The 12,128-nt window shown below is 49.0% G+C and overlaps 3 protein-coding genes across 3 annotated transcripts; 1 reads left to right on the plus strand and 2 right to left on the minus strand.

Annotated features, from left to right (window-relative positions):
• Positions 1-1,076: 1,076 nt before the first annotated feature.
• FOBCDRAFT_240361 (uncharacterized protein) lies at positions 1,077-4,202 on the minus strand (the record flags this gene model as incomplete). Its single annotated transcript, XM_059610289.1, has 7 exons — positions 1,077-1,157; positions 1,188-1,313; positions 1,383-1,638; positions 1,813-2,692; positions 2,748-3,104; positions 3,157-3,721; positions 3,948-4,202. 7 exons carry the CDS (start codon positions 4,200-4,202, stop codon positions 1,077-1,079), a joined length of 2,520 nt encoding a protein of 839 aa, XP_059467251.1.
• Positions 4,203-5,265: 1,063 nt separating this feature from the next.
• Positions 5,266-6,653, minus strand: FOBCDRAFT_224571 (uncharacterized protein). Its single transcript, XM_031185127.3, has one exon. The coding sequence runs from the start codon at positions 6,597-6,599 to the stop codon at positions 5,511-5,513; it is 1,089 nt and encodes a 362-aa protein (XP_031040769.3). The 5' UTR covers positions 6,600-6,653; the 3' UTR covers positions 5,266-5,510.
• Positions 6,654-7,169: 516 nt separating this feature from the next.
• On the plus strand, positions 7,170-11,509 carry FOBCDRAFT_261334 (CHAT domain-containing protein; the record flags this gene model as incomplete). Its single annotated transcript, XM_031185128.3, has 2 exons — positions 7,170-7,625; positions 7,688-11,509. 2 exons carry the CDS (start codon positions 7,170-7,172, stop codon positions 11,183-11,185), a joined length of 3,954 nt encoding a protein of 1,317 aa, XP_031040770.3. The 3' UTR covers positions 11,186-11,509.
• Between the last annotated feature and the right edge of the window lie 619 nt (positions 11,510-12,128).

Here is a 12,128-nt window from a genome sequence, read left to right on the forward strand (position 1 = left end):
CCGTACGGACACTGTAGTCTCACCCCTAAAATGCAGATCGATTTATTACTGGCCAAATGAGAATATGTTGATAGTTAATGAAGTTCTGAACTTCGGTGTAAACCCGGCGACATCGGCGTTGGTATACCGGCGCTGGAAATGATTTGTCAACGGCTTTGTCCATCTGATAAGACCAACACAAGATTGATAAGTTAACACAACTTCTCCGTGCATAGTCCGCGGGGTCACAGAATGAGGATGTTTACCTTCGGGTAAGAATGCTATCAGTTGGTCCGAGACCGAAAGTAACATAACAATTGTCAATGCATGATTCTAGCACTAATTTGTGACTCTGATTGTCAGATGAAAGACGAATTGCAAGTTGGTGGATCTCGGTCGTTGAAATCCCCGCTCGCTTTTTACACGGAGTCGGGGATATGCTCCCGGGCATTTGGCACTTCTACGGAAACCACTGAATATGGAAACTGGGTTACATCGATCTGTATGGAGCTGCAACATTATGACATTAGCTCAAATATCACATGTGGCATATCCTTAGACACTACAGACATTTCGTGATGATTCTGTGCTGTGATTGAAGTCTCCAAGTATCGGACCCTGACCAAACCTCAGGGCAATCCTCTGACGACCCGGCTTCGACTGGCATAGAAGCTGCCAAGTCATTCATCCAACTACAACGAGGATTTATATAAGTATATAAAATTTAGAATACTCTACGTATTGTTATAGAAGTAATGCATTCTCTAGTATAGGCTCTATTTCACCAGCCATTCTCTCCTACTAAACGGAGACTCCTCTATGTATATGTTGTGTTACCTGTGTTATTTCAAATCAAGCTTTACCAGTGCAAAGATGGTGTGGCAAGCATCACTACGACTAGCCGTCTACACGGAGCGACATAATTAACAGAGAGAATGGTCTCTTGTAAGTTAACGCCGACGGATGCTGTGAGATGGAACTTCTAGGCGTTGTAAAATCATCAATATTCGCAATTTGATATGCCCTATCACTTCTCCCATTAGCCAGTAATAAATACATTTGGTTCAAAACATTCCCAACCGGCGTGACTAGGATGATCAAGATTCCAATGCTCCTGACTCCTCTTCGGCAAGCAGGACGTCTGTAAGCTGGGTCAGTAGTGGAACCCAGCTCTCGAACTGATCACCTCCACATCGATACAGACCAACCCCAAACTCGACCACCGCTAGTTCGAGATCATAATCCAACCTCCAACGATTAGATTCCATTTTCTTCTGAACTATGCGATCCCAAGAGCTTGAGAATGGTTCTGGAATCTTGGGATGTTTCGAGGTCTATCGCTCCGTCAGAACAACGCTTGAGGCTCGGAAGGTTTAGCGGCAAAGGAAACCTACCCGAATTACCTTCAACAATTCTTTCAAGTCATTCGCCATACCCCTTAGGAATACTTGTATCCGGCTACGTGCCAACTTGGGAGGCCGTTGTGCCGCACATGCTTTCCTCCACCTACCCCGAAGACGGACCATGACCTCGATCTTCAACTCCGAGTACGTCTTCGTAGCCAGATCTTCCATCTTTTGTTTGAGTTCATCAATACTAATTTGCTCAGAAATATCCCAGAAGCGGTTGTTGTCGACATCAGAGACCAAGTCAGAGTGGCTTATTGTGTCGTATGTGTGATGTAGATCAGCTTGATCAAAGGACATTCGTCGCAGAAGGGCGAGGGAAACATTCCTAGCCTCTTGCATATTTCTCTGCTTTTCTAGTATACCAAGCCACGCAAACAGCCGTAGATTTGGTCTAATTGAAAACCATTTCGAACCCGGAACGCACCCACCAGTCAAACAATTGCAAACCCACTCATCTCGGGATGAGACTTGGACTCCATTATCGAGGAGGCCCTGTAAAATCTCCAAGACCTTTGGGAGGTTGTCCCAGTCACTTCTTGCAAGATCTCGGAGCAGCATGTCAAGGATATGCCAACCCCAGCTACTGTGCAAATGTGCGTCGCCACCATTCGCGACAGCAAACCGGAACAACGGCGGATCATGCAACGAAGCGATGTGCTCAAGTAAATCTCCTTTCCTCTGCTTGAATTTGTTGAAGCCCGATTTTATCAACGCTCTCGCCGATCTGACACCACGGGTCATATGCATCAAGGTCTTGCCATCCTGGAAGGAGAAGTTAGGGCTACCAAGTTTGGAGATGACTCGGGACCAGAAGTCTTCACAACCATCTTGGCCCTTAGAATGATGTGCGGCGTGGTATACTTCTTCGGGAGTCCATACCAACAGGTCTTTGATTAGTTGAGGGACAAGATAGGGATGGGATGCTGCTGCAAAATCGATGATGCGCCATACCAAAGTCCAATTCTGCTGTCTAGCAACTATACAGATAATAGGATCGCAATTACTTAGAGAGCTAAGTAAGTTGGCACCATTCTCGACAAGCATCATAACTGTGTCTGGAATATCCATCGCTGCTGCATACAATAAAGGGGTCCCGCCGTACTTATCGCTCTGATCAACGTGATGCCCAGCAGCTAGGAGTTGAGCCACGCGCGAAGGCTGTTGTACGGCCATGTGAAGTGCCGATTGACCCAAGAGGTTAACAGTTGTATCGAATGGTTGTGTATTTCTATCAAGACAAAGCATAAAACTTTCATTAGAGTCAAACAATATTGAGGCGTGAAGCGGAGGACTATCTCCAAAATCTTGGACAAGCTCTTATTAGACTGACCGAATCTTAAAACTGTATGCCAGACTCACCCGTACTCATTCCGATAAGTGTTTTCAAACGCTGAAAATGGAAAGGGTCATCTTGGTAATGGAAGGGCGCTGGCCAAGAGGACAAAGTGGGCACCACGTTCTTGAAATCGCATCCAAGAGCAGCGAGAGAGCCAACAGAACCCACATGCCCCAGTTCCATCAAATACAGTAGTTGCCGTAAGAGACTGCTACATGTCAACGGCCGCGTACCGGGATAGCAGTGAGGGGGGGAGACCAACCCGGCGCTGTGAGATGTTTCTTTGGTACGGAACGATGAAACGAAAAGCTGGATCAGGTTCGTGATAGTTTTGGAGCTTTCATCATTGCAATGAGTATATAAACTAAAATCACGAGCGGCTACCTATAGCTCTCGTCAGTAATGCGTCAATCTTGTGTGGGCAGGGAAGACCATCCTCAAGATAGCCACGACCTAAAGGATCAATCTGGTTGACAAACCCAGGACAAGACTTGTAAAGATCTTTAAACATGTTCTCTGCTGTTGCCCAGCCTATTTCCTCCAAGGCGAGCTGTTCCATAATCACGAATCCCAGGGCATTGAAATCGACGACAGTTTCAATCTGTAGGCAAGGCTGAAGAGAGTATCGCCCTGGCTCAGTAGTCAGATCAAATCCAAGAGTTGCTTTCAATGGGATCCCGTAGCGATACAACGCCAGCCGAAGATCAAAACGGTAACGCCTCACAGAACAGGCCGGATTATCGCAGGCTTGGAATATCTCAGCCAGTGGGGAGTATTGCAGACGCCAGAAGGTGCCACTTATTGTGCGCTTCTTATGGCATGAGCAACGACAGCTACATGACGAACACTGAATGATTCCATGTTGATAAGTCGTAGTAGTGCCTGGACTATTATCGTGAGGAGCAATTTCTGTTGGCAGACTAATGATTGAGGTCATGGAGGATGCACTGTCCACTGTGACCAACGAATTCCGACTATTCCGCAAGAATAAGTGTTGCTGAATAATGTATAGTCTGTAGGTTTGATAGTTAGTTTTACTGCTCACTGCGGATAAGTGGAGGAATAGTGTACTGTGATATGTCCTGCTTGAGACCAGTGACAAGGGCCTGAAGTTCGTCAAGCTCACCCTTCCATTGACCCGACCTGAATGTGGTCCGTATAATCTGTCTTCTGGACGAGTTGGCTGGTATGTCTCCAGCCAAGTTTGCTAAACGATCTGCCACTCTGGCAGACCGATCTCGACATCTTTCCATCATGATTGGACCAAGCTGCTCTTGCATAATATCATCTGCGCTGGTCTCGAGTTGGATGAGTTGCTTGCCGATGAGCTCTATATCCTCACTCAGCCACGAGATGTTGACTCCGAGGCTTTTGACGTTCTTGTAGCGTTGTCGCAGTTTCTGGCCGCCATCGACCAGCTGGAGTGCCAGAGAAGCGAGTCCAGCTCCGCCAGCGACGATGCCCAGAAGCTCTGCCATTTGGTGGAAGTTTCGGTAGTCAAAGTGCCAATGATGCTGAAAGATAGTTGGAAAGGTGACATAAACCTCGGTCACCGATGGTTGATGGTACATTTTGCACAGCCTGATCAGGCTCTCAGCTGCAACTTGTTATTGGACGGCAAGGCTTTCTGGGCTTCCCTGCAAGGAATCCCAGCTTATTGGGAGAAGAGCAAATAAAATGAACTAAGTTACTTAGGAAGAAGTAACCACAAACACTGCAGAGGCGAGGTATTTTGGACATCCCGAGCCAACATGACAGGCTCTATGTTAGGCGTTCCTACCAGACCCTTTACCAGATTCCGATGGGCCTTCAGATCCTTTTACAACTAAGGTAAGTATGGTAGCATATAATCCCGAATTCCCATAATTTAGGAATTGATTTGAAGCATCGCCACCTCCAGATGTCGACCAGGACTGCATCGTGAGGCCGAGCCAAACTCACCATACCACCTAGCAGAGTCGCCACAGATCTTTATTCGGGCGTTCTTATCAACAAAGAGATACTGATTTATTGTTTATTTCTCATCTTGTAGGCTCTGAAATTGTCGGTGCCATCCCCAAAAATGTGTGTTGCAATGTGTTACACAGGGACTGTTGCGTCAGAGCCAAACCACGAAAAATGCACCTTGCCGTGACTTAGGCCCTTGACAAATAATTGGCAAGACATCCTTGCTCCGCCTCCAGGGATAAAACTTACTAAGACTTATCTTCACAGCAGGATGCATGCGCAATACTTCCATAAGGTACCAACTTGAAGATATAGCATCTGTTAAGTGTCCTCCAGCTTTTGGGAAACCGGCGAGTCTCCCTTTAACATGACTGTCGACTCCGTCCTTTAGCTTAACTAAACAAAGCAAGTTCCCAATTAAGGAATAGAACGCGGCTGAGAGTGTAATTTCGATTGTATTAATGCCTACCAACATGTGTTGCATACACGGAGGAAGAACTTGATGTAGTGAGAGGCTCAGGGGGGGCTTCATCACACTCTACAAAAAGTCTTGGTCAGAGGGTCTTCCGTAGAGTCTGAACTTATAGCAGTCGCGCAGGCTTTACTATATGGTGCTTGTTGTAGGCGGCCAGGTGTAAAATCAAACACAGGTGTCAGCTCTAACTTCGTGATATTACTGAAGTAGTCTTTGACCAGAATCAGACACGGGTTCAGGTCTGAAAGATTCCAGTGAGCGATGCAAACCATAACAAACCATCGATTAAGGCAGCTATTCCCTCGGAAATTCGACCTTGACCTAAGAGTCCAGCCTCCCTCATTAACTCTTGCCATTAACTACCTCACGCCTGAGTAGTGTTCTCATCAACCAGCGACGAGTACTCCTGCAGCGCAACTTCATCCAGCGCACCACGCCACTCAACGACCTTCTCCCCGTTAACACCCCTCCGTCCCTTCTCCATAGCCCGACGCATAACCCGCGGATCAAAGAACAAAGGCTCATCAGCACGGCCAAGAATAGGCACCACTTCAGCCAGCTTTCCGCGCCAGAAGCCAAAGCGGGCGTGGATGCCAACACGCATACGGAAGCGACGGGAACGATGTCTGATTATAAAAGGTACTAATAGGTAGTCCGGAACGCCGGCCTTGTCCACGGAGCTCTCTTCGACCCGGACATGCAACTTGTTCTGTCCCGGACCTTTGTGTGCCACCTTGACCTTGATGGCTCCGGTCTTGGTCCGGGTTCTGGACTCACCGATGTTGTAAGAGATAGAGGCGGGATTATAGCCTACTTGCATGCCGATTCCGTTTGTGATTGTTACCTCAGCGGACTGAGGCGAACCCTCCCAACCACTGGGACCCGGAAATGCCTTGACGATTGCCGGGTGTGGAAATTCCTCCTCCTCGTAATCATCATCACTGTCTTCAGAATCATCCGAAACATTCTGTCCGTCATCTCTTGGTGCATCTTCTACAAGAACGTGAATGTCAACCGTCTGTATACGGCTGAGCCAGCTTCGATTTCCGCTTGACAGTGACAAGTGCAATCGCAACTGGACGAGATACGCAGGTTCGTTGAAGTAGGTTCCTGCGAGAACGGGTCTCCGGAGCTCAGCTTGGAGAAGTTCGGATGAGTCCCCAGACGATATAATCTGTCGTGGCTCAGAGAGCTCAGCCGGAGTATTTGTCTGCGGTGCTGAGAGCTGTCCCGCGTCATCATCATCGATCGACACAGTCAATGGCAGAAGGACCGGGGACATGAAATTGGTGTCATCAGCGTCGCTGTCAAACACAGACGACGGGATTGGTGATTTCGAATCTTCGGGCAGTTCCGCCATTATACCAAGACCAATGGAGGCGCGTATTGTGTATAAGTGGGATCGGAGTTCTTGACGTAGGGCCAGCGTATATTGAACAGTGTTACTGGACATAAAATGTCTTTACGTTCGCATGGCATCAGCCGTGGAATCTGGTTTGGGATCAACACGCATACACCAAGTTATATACTGTCAGCACTCAGCCTCACTGCAACACATTCGTTTCATTGCGGGCTCTAGAACCAGGCTCCTGAATCTAGACCACCACGCCACCGGCGCATAACAGCTGTTGCTAGGCATCGTCTGAAATTTAAGTCGTCCTAGACATCCTTGTCACCCACATTTATTGCTTTATCTCGCGCAGCACACTGGACGCTATTGACTGATACGGTCCAATAGGATCCTTGTGACTTCCCCTCAACTCCCAAATTCGAAAGGAGCTGAAACGAGCTGAAAAAAGCGCATGTTAGACGAGGCTGCGAGGCCGAAGAGTAAAAGAGGAGGGGAGACAATAGAGATGGGATAATATGATAAGATTGGTAGGGCCTTGTTATAAGAAACGACACAACATTTCCAAATACTCAGTGTTATGTCTATCCTTATCTCATACACTCAGGGACTGTTCTCACTTGCTCTAATCCAACTTAAGCGTTTCTATTATTATTCAATACTCAAAACTTCAAAATGGATGTACCATTGGAACAAATGAGTAAGATGTCAATATCTCCTCACTACTGGGGGATACATACGTCTCTGTACAGCTCATTGCCCCTGGAGGCCGTTAAACAGCTCGAGCGTGCCATCTGGTTCAAAATTTCAGGGCTCACAAACGAAGCCAGAGCAATATTTGACAATGAGCTCAAGTCTTTTGCAGCAGTTCCGGTTGTCGCCATTGAGCACGCTGACCTCGAGTTGGAGGCGGGCAAATGGGGTCGGGCATGGCGCATCCTAAACTCAAAGCTTTTACAGCTGCGAGAGGCCAAAGAAGGCCTCGAATCACCTGAACATCGACTCATGCTTTTGACGTGGGCCATGCTCGGGACGAGACATCAAGGTGATGTGACGTCGTCAGCTATAGAGATTGAAAGGACACAGCATTGGCTTGCTGGAGTACCTGTAGCGGATTATACTGACATTCAGGTACGGCAGCTGTCCCAAAACCCCCAAACTTGATATGGTGACCGATCTAACATCGTGCTTAGGCAGGCTGCATACGCCGATATGTCATCGCGAGCCTGTTCACCAGGCTCTGTTCGGGATATAATAACCCAGAGGCAGAGCACATCCCGTTACATGACAGGACAGACGCTTCAGGTGAAAAGATGCCTTGGGGTGGGTTGCAACTACTGCGGCGCTCTCTGACGCAGCGAGGCATGTTCAACGAGGCCAATGCCTTGTTCCGCGTGGAGCTGAATCGTACGCCACCAGAAGACCGAGGCCCTGTGGTCAACGAGTTTCTGGAGGCTGTAGCAAGCATCCCTCTGAGTCGGGGTCGGGACTATATCGAGGCGGTGGTTCGCCTTCAGTGGGCGACCACACATATTCAGCTACAAGTGCAAGAAAGCGCCGCTGAGGAATTCGACAAATCTGCGGCGGCTTTCCAGAGGTTCTGCGGTGACTTTGGTATCAGAAACAAGGAGGCCACACCGCATATGCAAGCAATGGCGTACGAGAGGCTGTCATGCATCGACGACCCTATCGACAAATTAGAGCGAACAGAGGAGCTGGCCGCTCATATGGAGGCTGTTGACGGCACGAAGACTGGCTATTGCTTAGCGGCTGCTGCAGATCTGTCCAGGAAATATTACCAGGTCACTGGAATGGAATTGTTCAGAACCACGTATTTCGATGTGCAGAAGCGCCTCGATACGTATGACCAGACGGTATCGGAGGACATTTGCGATCTGGTGCACCATCATGTTGACCTCATCTCCGTTGCCCTCGCAAGCCTGATTGATCGCGACAAGGCTCTCGACTGGGTTGATGCCTTCTTTAAGGAGTATCAGCATTTCGACGCCCCAGTGGTACGGGCGTTGCTCCGTAGGAGTCAGGCATCACTCTTGCGAAGTCTTCGTCGACTGGATGAGGCTGGCAGGGTGGACGAGGAGGCCATTCGATTGGAGACATCCTCGCCATCGGTAGGAAATTGGATGCATACGAGACAGGGTTACCGCGCTCCAACGAGAAGGAGCACCACTTCTTCTGTACAGCCAGATCCCCAGAATCAGGTTCAGGACGATGATGGGGAGGAGACATTCTATTGGGGCTGGAGCGATGCCATTGGAGACCAGGCAAAAATGCAAGAAATGTCCATTCAGCTGGTACTGAAGTGGCTGCTTGAAGACATCACCGCTGGGAACTCTGCCCTTGAAGAGTTCAGAGAGATGACAGAAGCCGCATTGAAAGCTATTGTCTTACCCAAAGCCGTCGATATCAATGAGCTCGCAGAAGAACGGTACATGCGTCTCTGTGCATGGCTCGGTAAACCCCCTGTGCATCAAAAGAACCGTCGACTGTTCTGTTTGGTCATGCTTAAGTTCGGGAGGCAGATGCACTTTTCTGGTCTTAAGCTCTGGGATCTACGCCTCTCTGAGCTCCAGAGTCTACTCGAGCTCGAAGAAAGCCTCCCCCAGATCATCCGGGACAAGTTTCCAGGTAGCAAGGGCAGTTGGCTAGGCCAAATGGCACTCACATACATGGCACCGCTAGATTACTCGGCGGATTTCACCAGCGCTGAATCGGGAGAACGATTATCAAATGCTCAAGCATACAACGACCGTGCTCTGGCTGAGTATCGTCGAAACAAAGACCTAGCTCAGGTTGCTCTTCACCAGCGATCTGGAGCGCAAATTTGCATGTTCATGATCAGACGAATAAGGCAATTGGAGCAGCAAGCAGCGAGCTCCAGCAGTACCAGAGGTGGAATAGTAGATAATGGGCCCAAAAAAGCAGAGAACGATAGTGCTTTTCTCTCGGTCTTTGCCGAGGCAGAAGTCCACGACATCCGCAACAGGGGAATCAGTCAGGCCGAAGAGGCCGATGAAATATTTTCGTTGAGCGAGCTTCATGCCTCCTCAAGTTCAGGTCTAGAAGGCATCACACACCGGCAGAGCATCACCGCGTTCAATGCCAATGCATTCACAATCCTCACAGCCATCGAATTGCTCCTCGCAGCCCCAGGTGAGCCGTCTGATGAGACTATCACAAAGGTGTGGCAGTGGGTGCAGAAGTACAAAGCACGCTCACTGGCGCGGACCATCGGGGTGCGTATCTCTGATCCACCCGAGCTGGTGAGTAAGATCAAGGCGTGTCCTGACGCTGCGCGCGGTTACGAGGAGATGCGGGCGATGGAACAGCGTATCAAGGAGGCTCAGGGGATGGCCAAGTTCAATCTGCGTCGGCAGCTGGACACGCATCGTCGAACCATGAGAGAGACGCACGACTTGATGAGGCAACTCCTCGACTTGAGAGAGGCGCAGCCGTTCGACTTGTCTGATGTGGCCAGGATCAAAGCCCAGAGTGGTACACCTATTGTCCTGGTTGACTGGTTCTACCTCCCTCCGTATTTCACCGGCGACACCGGTAGACTGTTGCTGCTCACAGTTAAGGAGCGATCCAAACGAAACTTGAATATAAAACCAACCATGGATGTGCTGACTACGAAAGTAGGAGATGTGATTGCTTGGCAGAAAACATATCTTACCCCAGAAAAGTTCGAAGACATGCCAGAGGAGAATCTCAACACGAAAGAGGCACGAAAAGCATTCGACAGCATGCTAGGTGGCCTCATTGCGCCGCTTGCCCGCCGTGTCAAGCCCGGTGAGCTGATTGTCCTGTGTCCATCCTCTTCTCTCCACCGGCTTCCGCTCCATGCACTTGCGATCAAAGGATATGAGGCGCTGATCCACCGGAATCCCGTCGTCTATACACACAGCCAGTCACTTCTGCGCTCATGCTTCGCGGCCACGGATCTGGCACGACCATTGCCTGCGCGAATCAACGCCAGATTCATATCGGGCATCGCGGAATCCGAATCCGTGTACCATAAGGCAGGGCGAACCAGTATCCAGACGCTGGCTCGTCGATTCCGCACGGATCCAATGATCGACCGGACCGCCTCCAAGAAGCTCTTTCTGGACGCGGCTGGTCAGTCTCGTCTGCTTCATCTGCACACTCACTGCGGCTGGGAATCGAAAGACCCGTTGGATCACAAGGTCGAGCTCCCCATGTCGTGTGCGCAACCCAAGGGGCAACGCCCGGTTGAGAGCGTCACAGCCCGAGAATTCTTCGATATCCAGGTCTCTCCAGGCACACACATTAACATGATAGCGTGCCAAGGTGGTGTTATGGATGTACAGCTTGGAGATGAGGTCATGGGGCTCGTCCCTGCACTAATGTGTTCTGGGGCCAGCTCGACTGTGTCAACCTTGTGGAGAATTCAAGACACACACGGGTCGAGGTTTGCTAAAGTGTTCTTCGATTCGTTTCTTAAACAGAGCGCTTCCACGGATGGCAATACATCAAAAGCCGGTGGCAGCCTCATAGTGAATCTTGCCAAAGCGATGCAGCTAGCCGCCGATGCGATGGACGAGATGAAGGAAGCGCCTCTCTATGAATGGGCAGGCTATGTGCTCCACGGCTGTTGGCAATTCCCACTTTCAGAACAGGACATCACGTCGTTGCAAACTGGTGGTATGTGAAGGAAACGACAGGGCCAAATCTTGAACAAGACGAAGCTTTGGTATAACTTCCCTAAACTCGAGATTAGGTAATATTGATGGTCTAGGAAACCGCAAGGCCAACGTTCAACATCTTGCTATATGTCAATTGTGCTGGTGGCTGCTTTTGCAATGAGGGAAAGAGTGAGCTGTTGAACCTGTCTTTACTGAATAAGATCTGCTATTTTTGCTTCTTTGAGGAAGTTATAACCGTGCCTCAATGAGAATGAAAACTTCTGACCTCCAAGGTAAGCCTTGCTAGATGACAAGAATGATTGGGTTGAATGAAAATAAAGCCATATTAGGTACTACAGTACTCAGGTCCTTTTATCAGTCAGACTAGGTAGAGACCGTGAGCTATTTTGCCTCCCCTTGCCGTAATGGCAGGGCGCTTTATAGGATGATATAGTGTTCATCAGCCTCCGAATCTCACGTTATCTTGAATCTAATGAAATTCAATCTTATGGCTTTTAGCAATACAGAGTTAACAAAGCGAACTATTGGTGAATTCTGTGCCTGGTGCTTGTTAGACGTAGCTCAATCAGTGACTTCAGGGTAGGCCATTTGCTATGTTACCATACGAATGAATGCATGCCTTAGAAACCCTGCCCTCAATCCCAGGTGGTGGGAATGTTCAGTCTTAAGCCTAAAACCTGCAGTATTAACACCTAAGTCGAAACCATGTTGTACAACGTCAGGCTGCCTGCCATGTTGAGGTTTCGAGACATGCAAGGCGCTTCAAGCTTGACAGGTAGCTAGTACCAATCGGGAAATACCTTTACTGAATGCAGCATTTTGACCGGTTGAAATTCTGTTTTCCGAGACAAAAGATCACAACAGACACCAATCAGCCAAGACTCCAAGACAATTACAACTGCCTATGTGGAATCATCACAAGTATTGAACGGGATCTTGAATGGAATCA

The sequence above is a fragment of the Fusarium oxysporum genome, chromosome V (genome assembly GCF_013085055.1).
Source record: "Fusarium oxysporum Fo47 chromosome V, complete sequence".
NCBI classification, from domain to species: domain Eukaryota; kingdom Fungi; phylum Ascomycota; class Sordariomycetes; order Hypocreales; family Nectriaceae; genus Fusarium; species Fusarium oxysporum.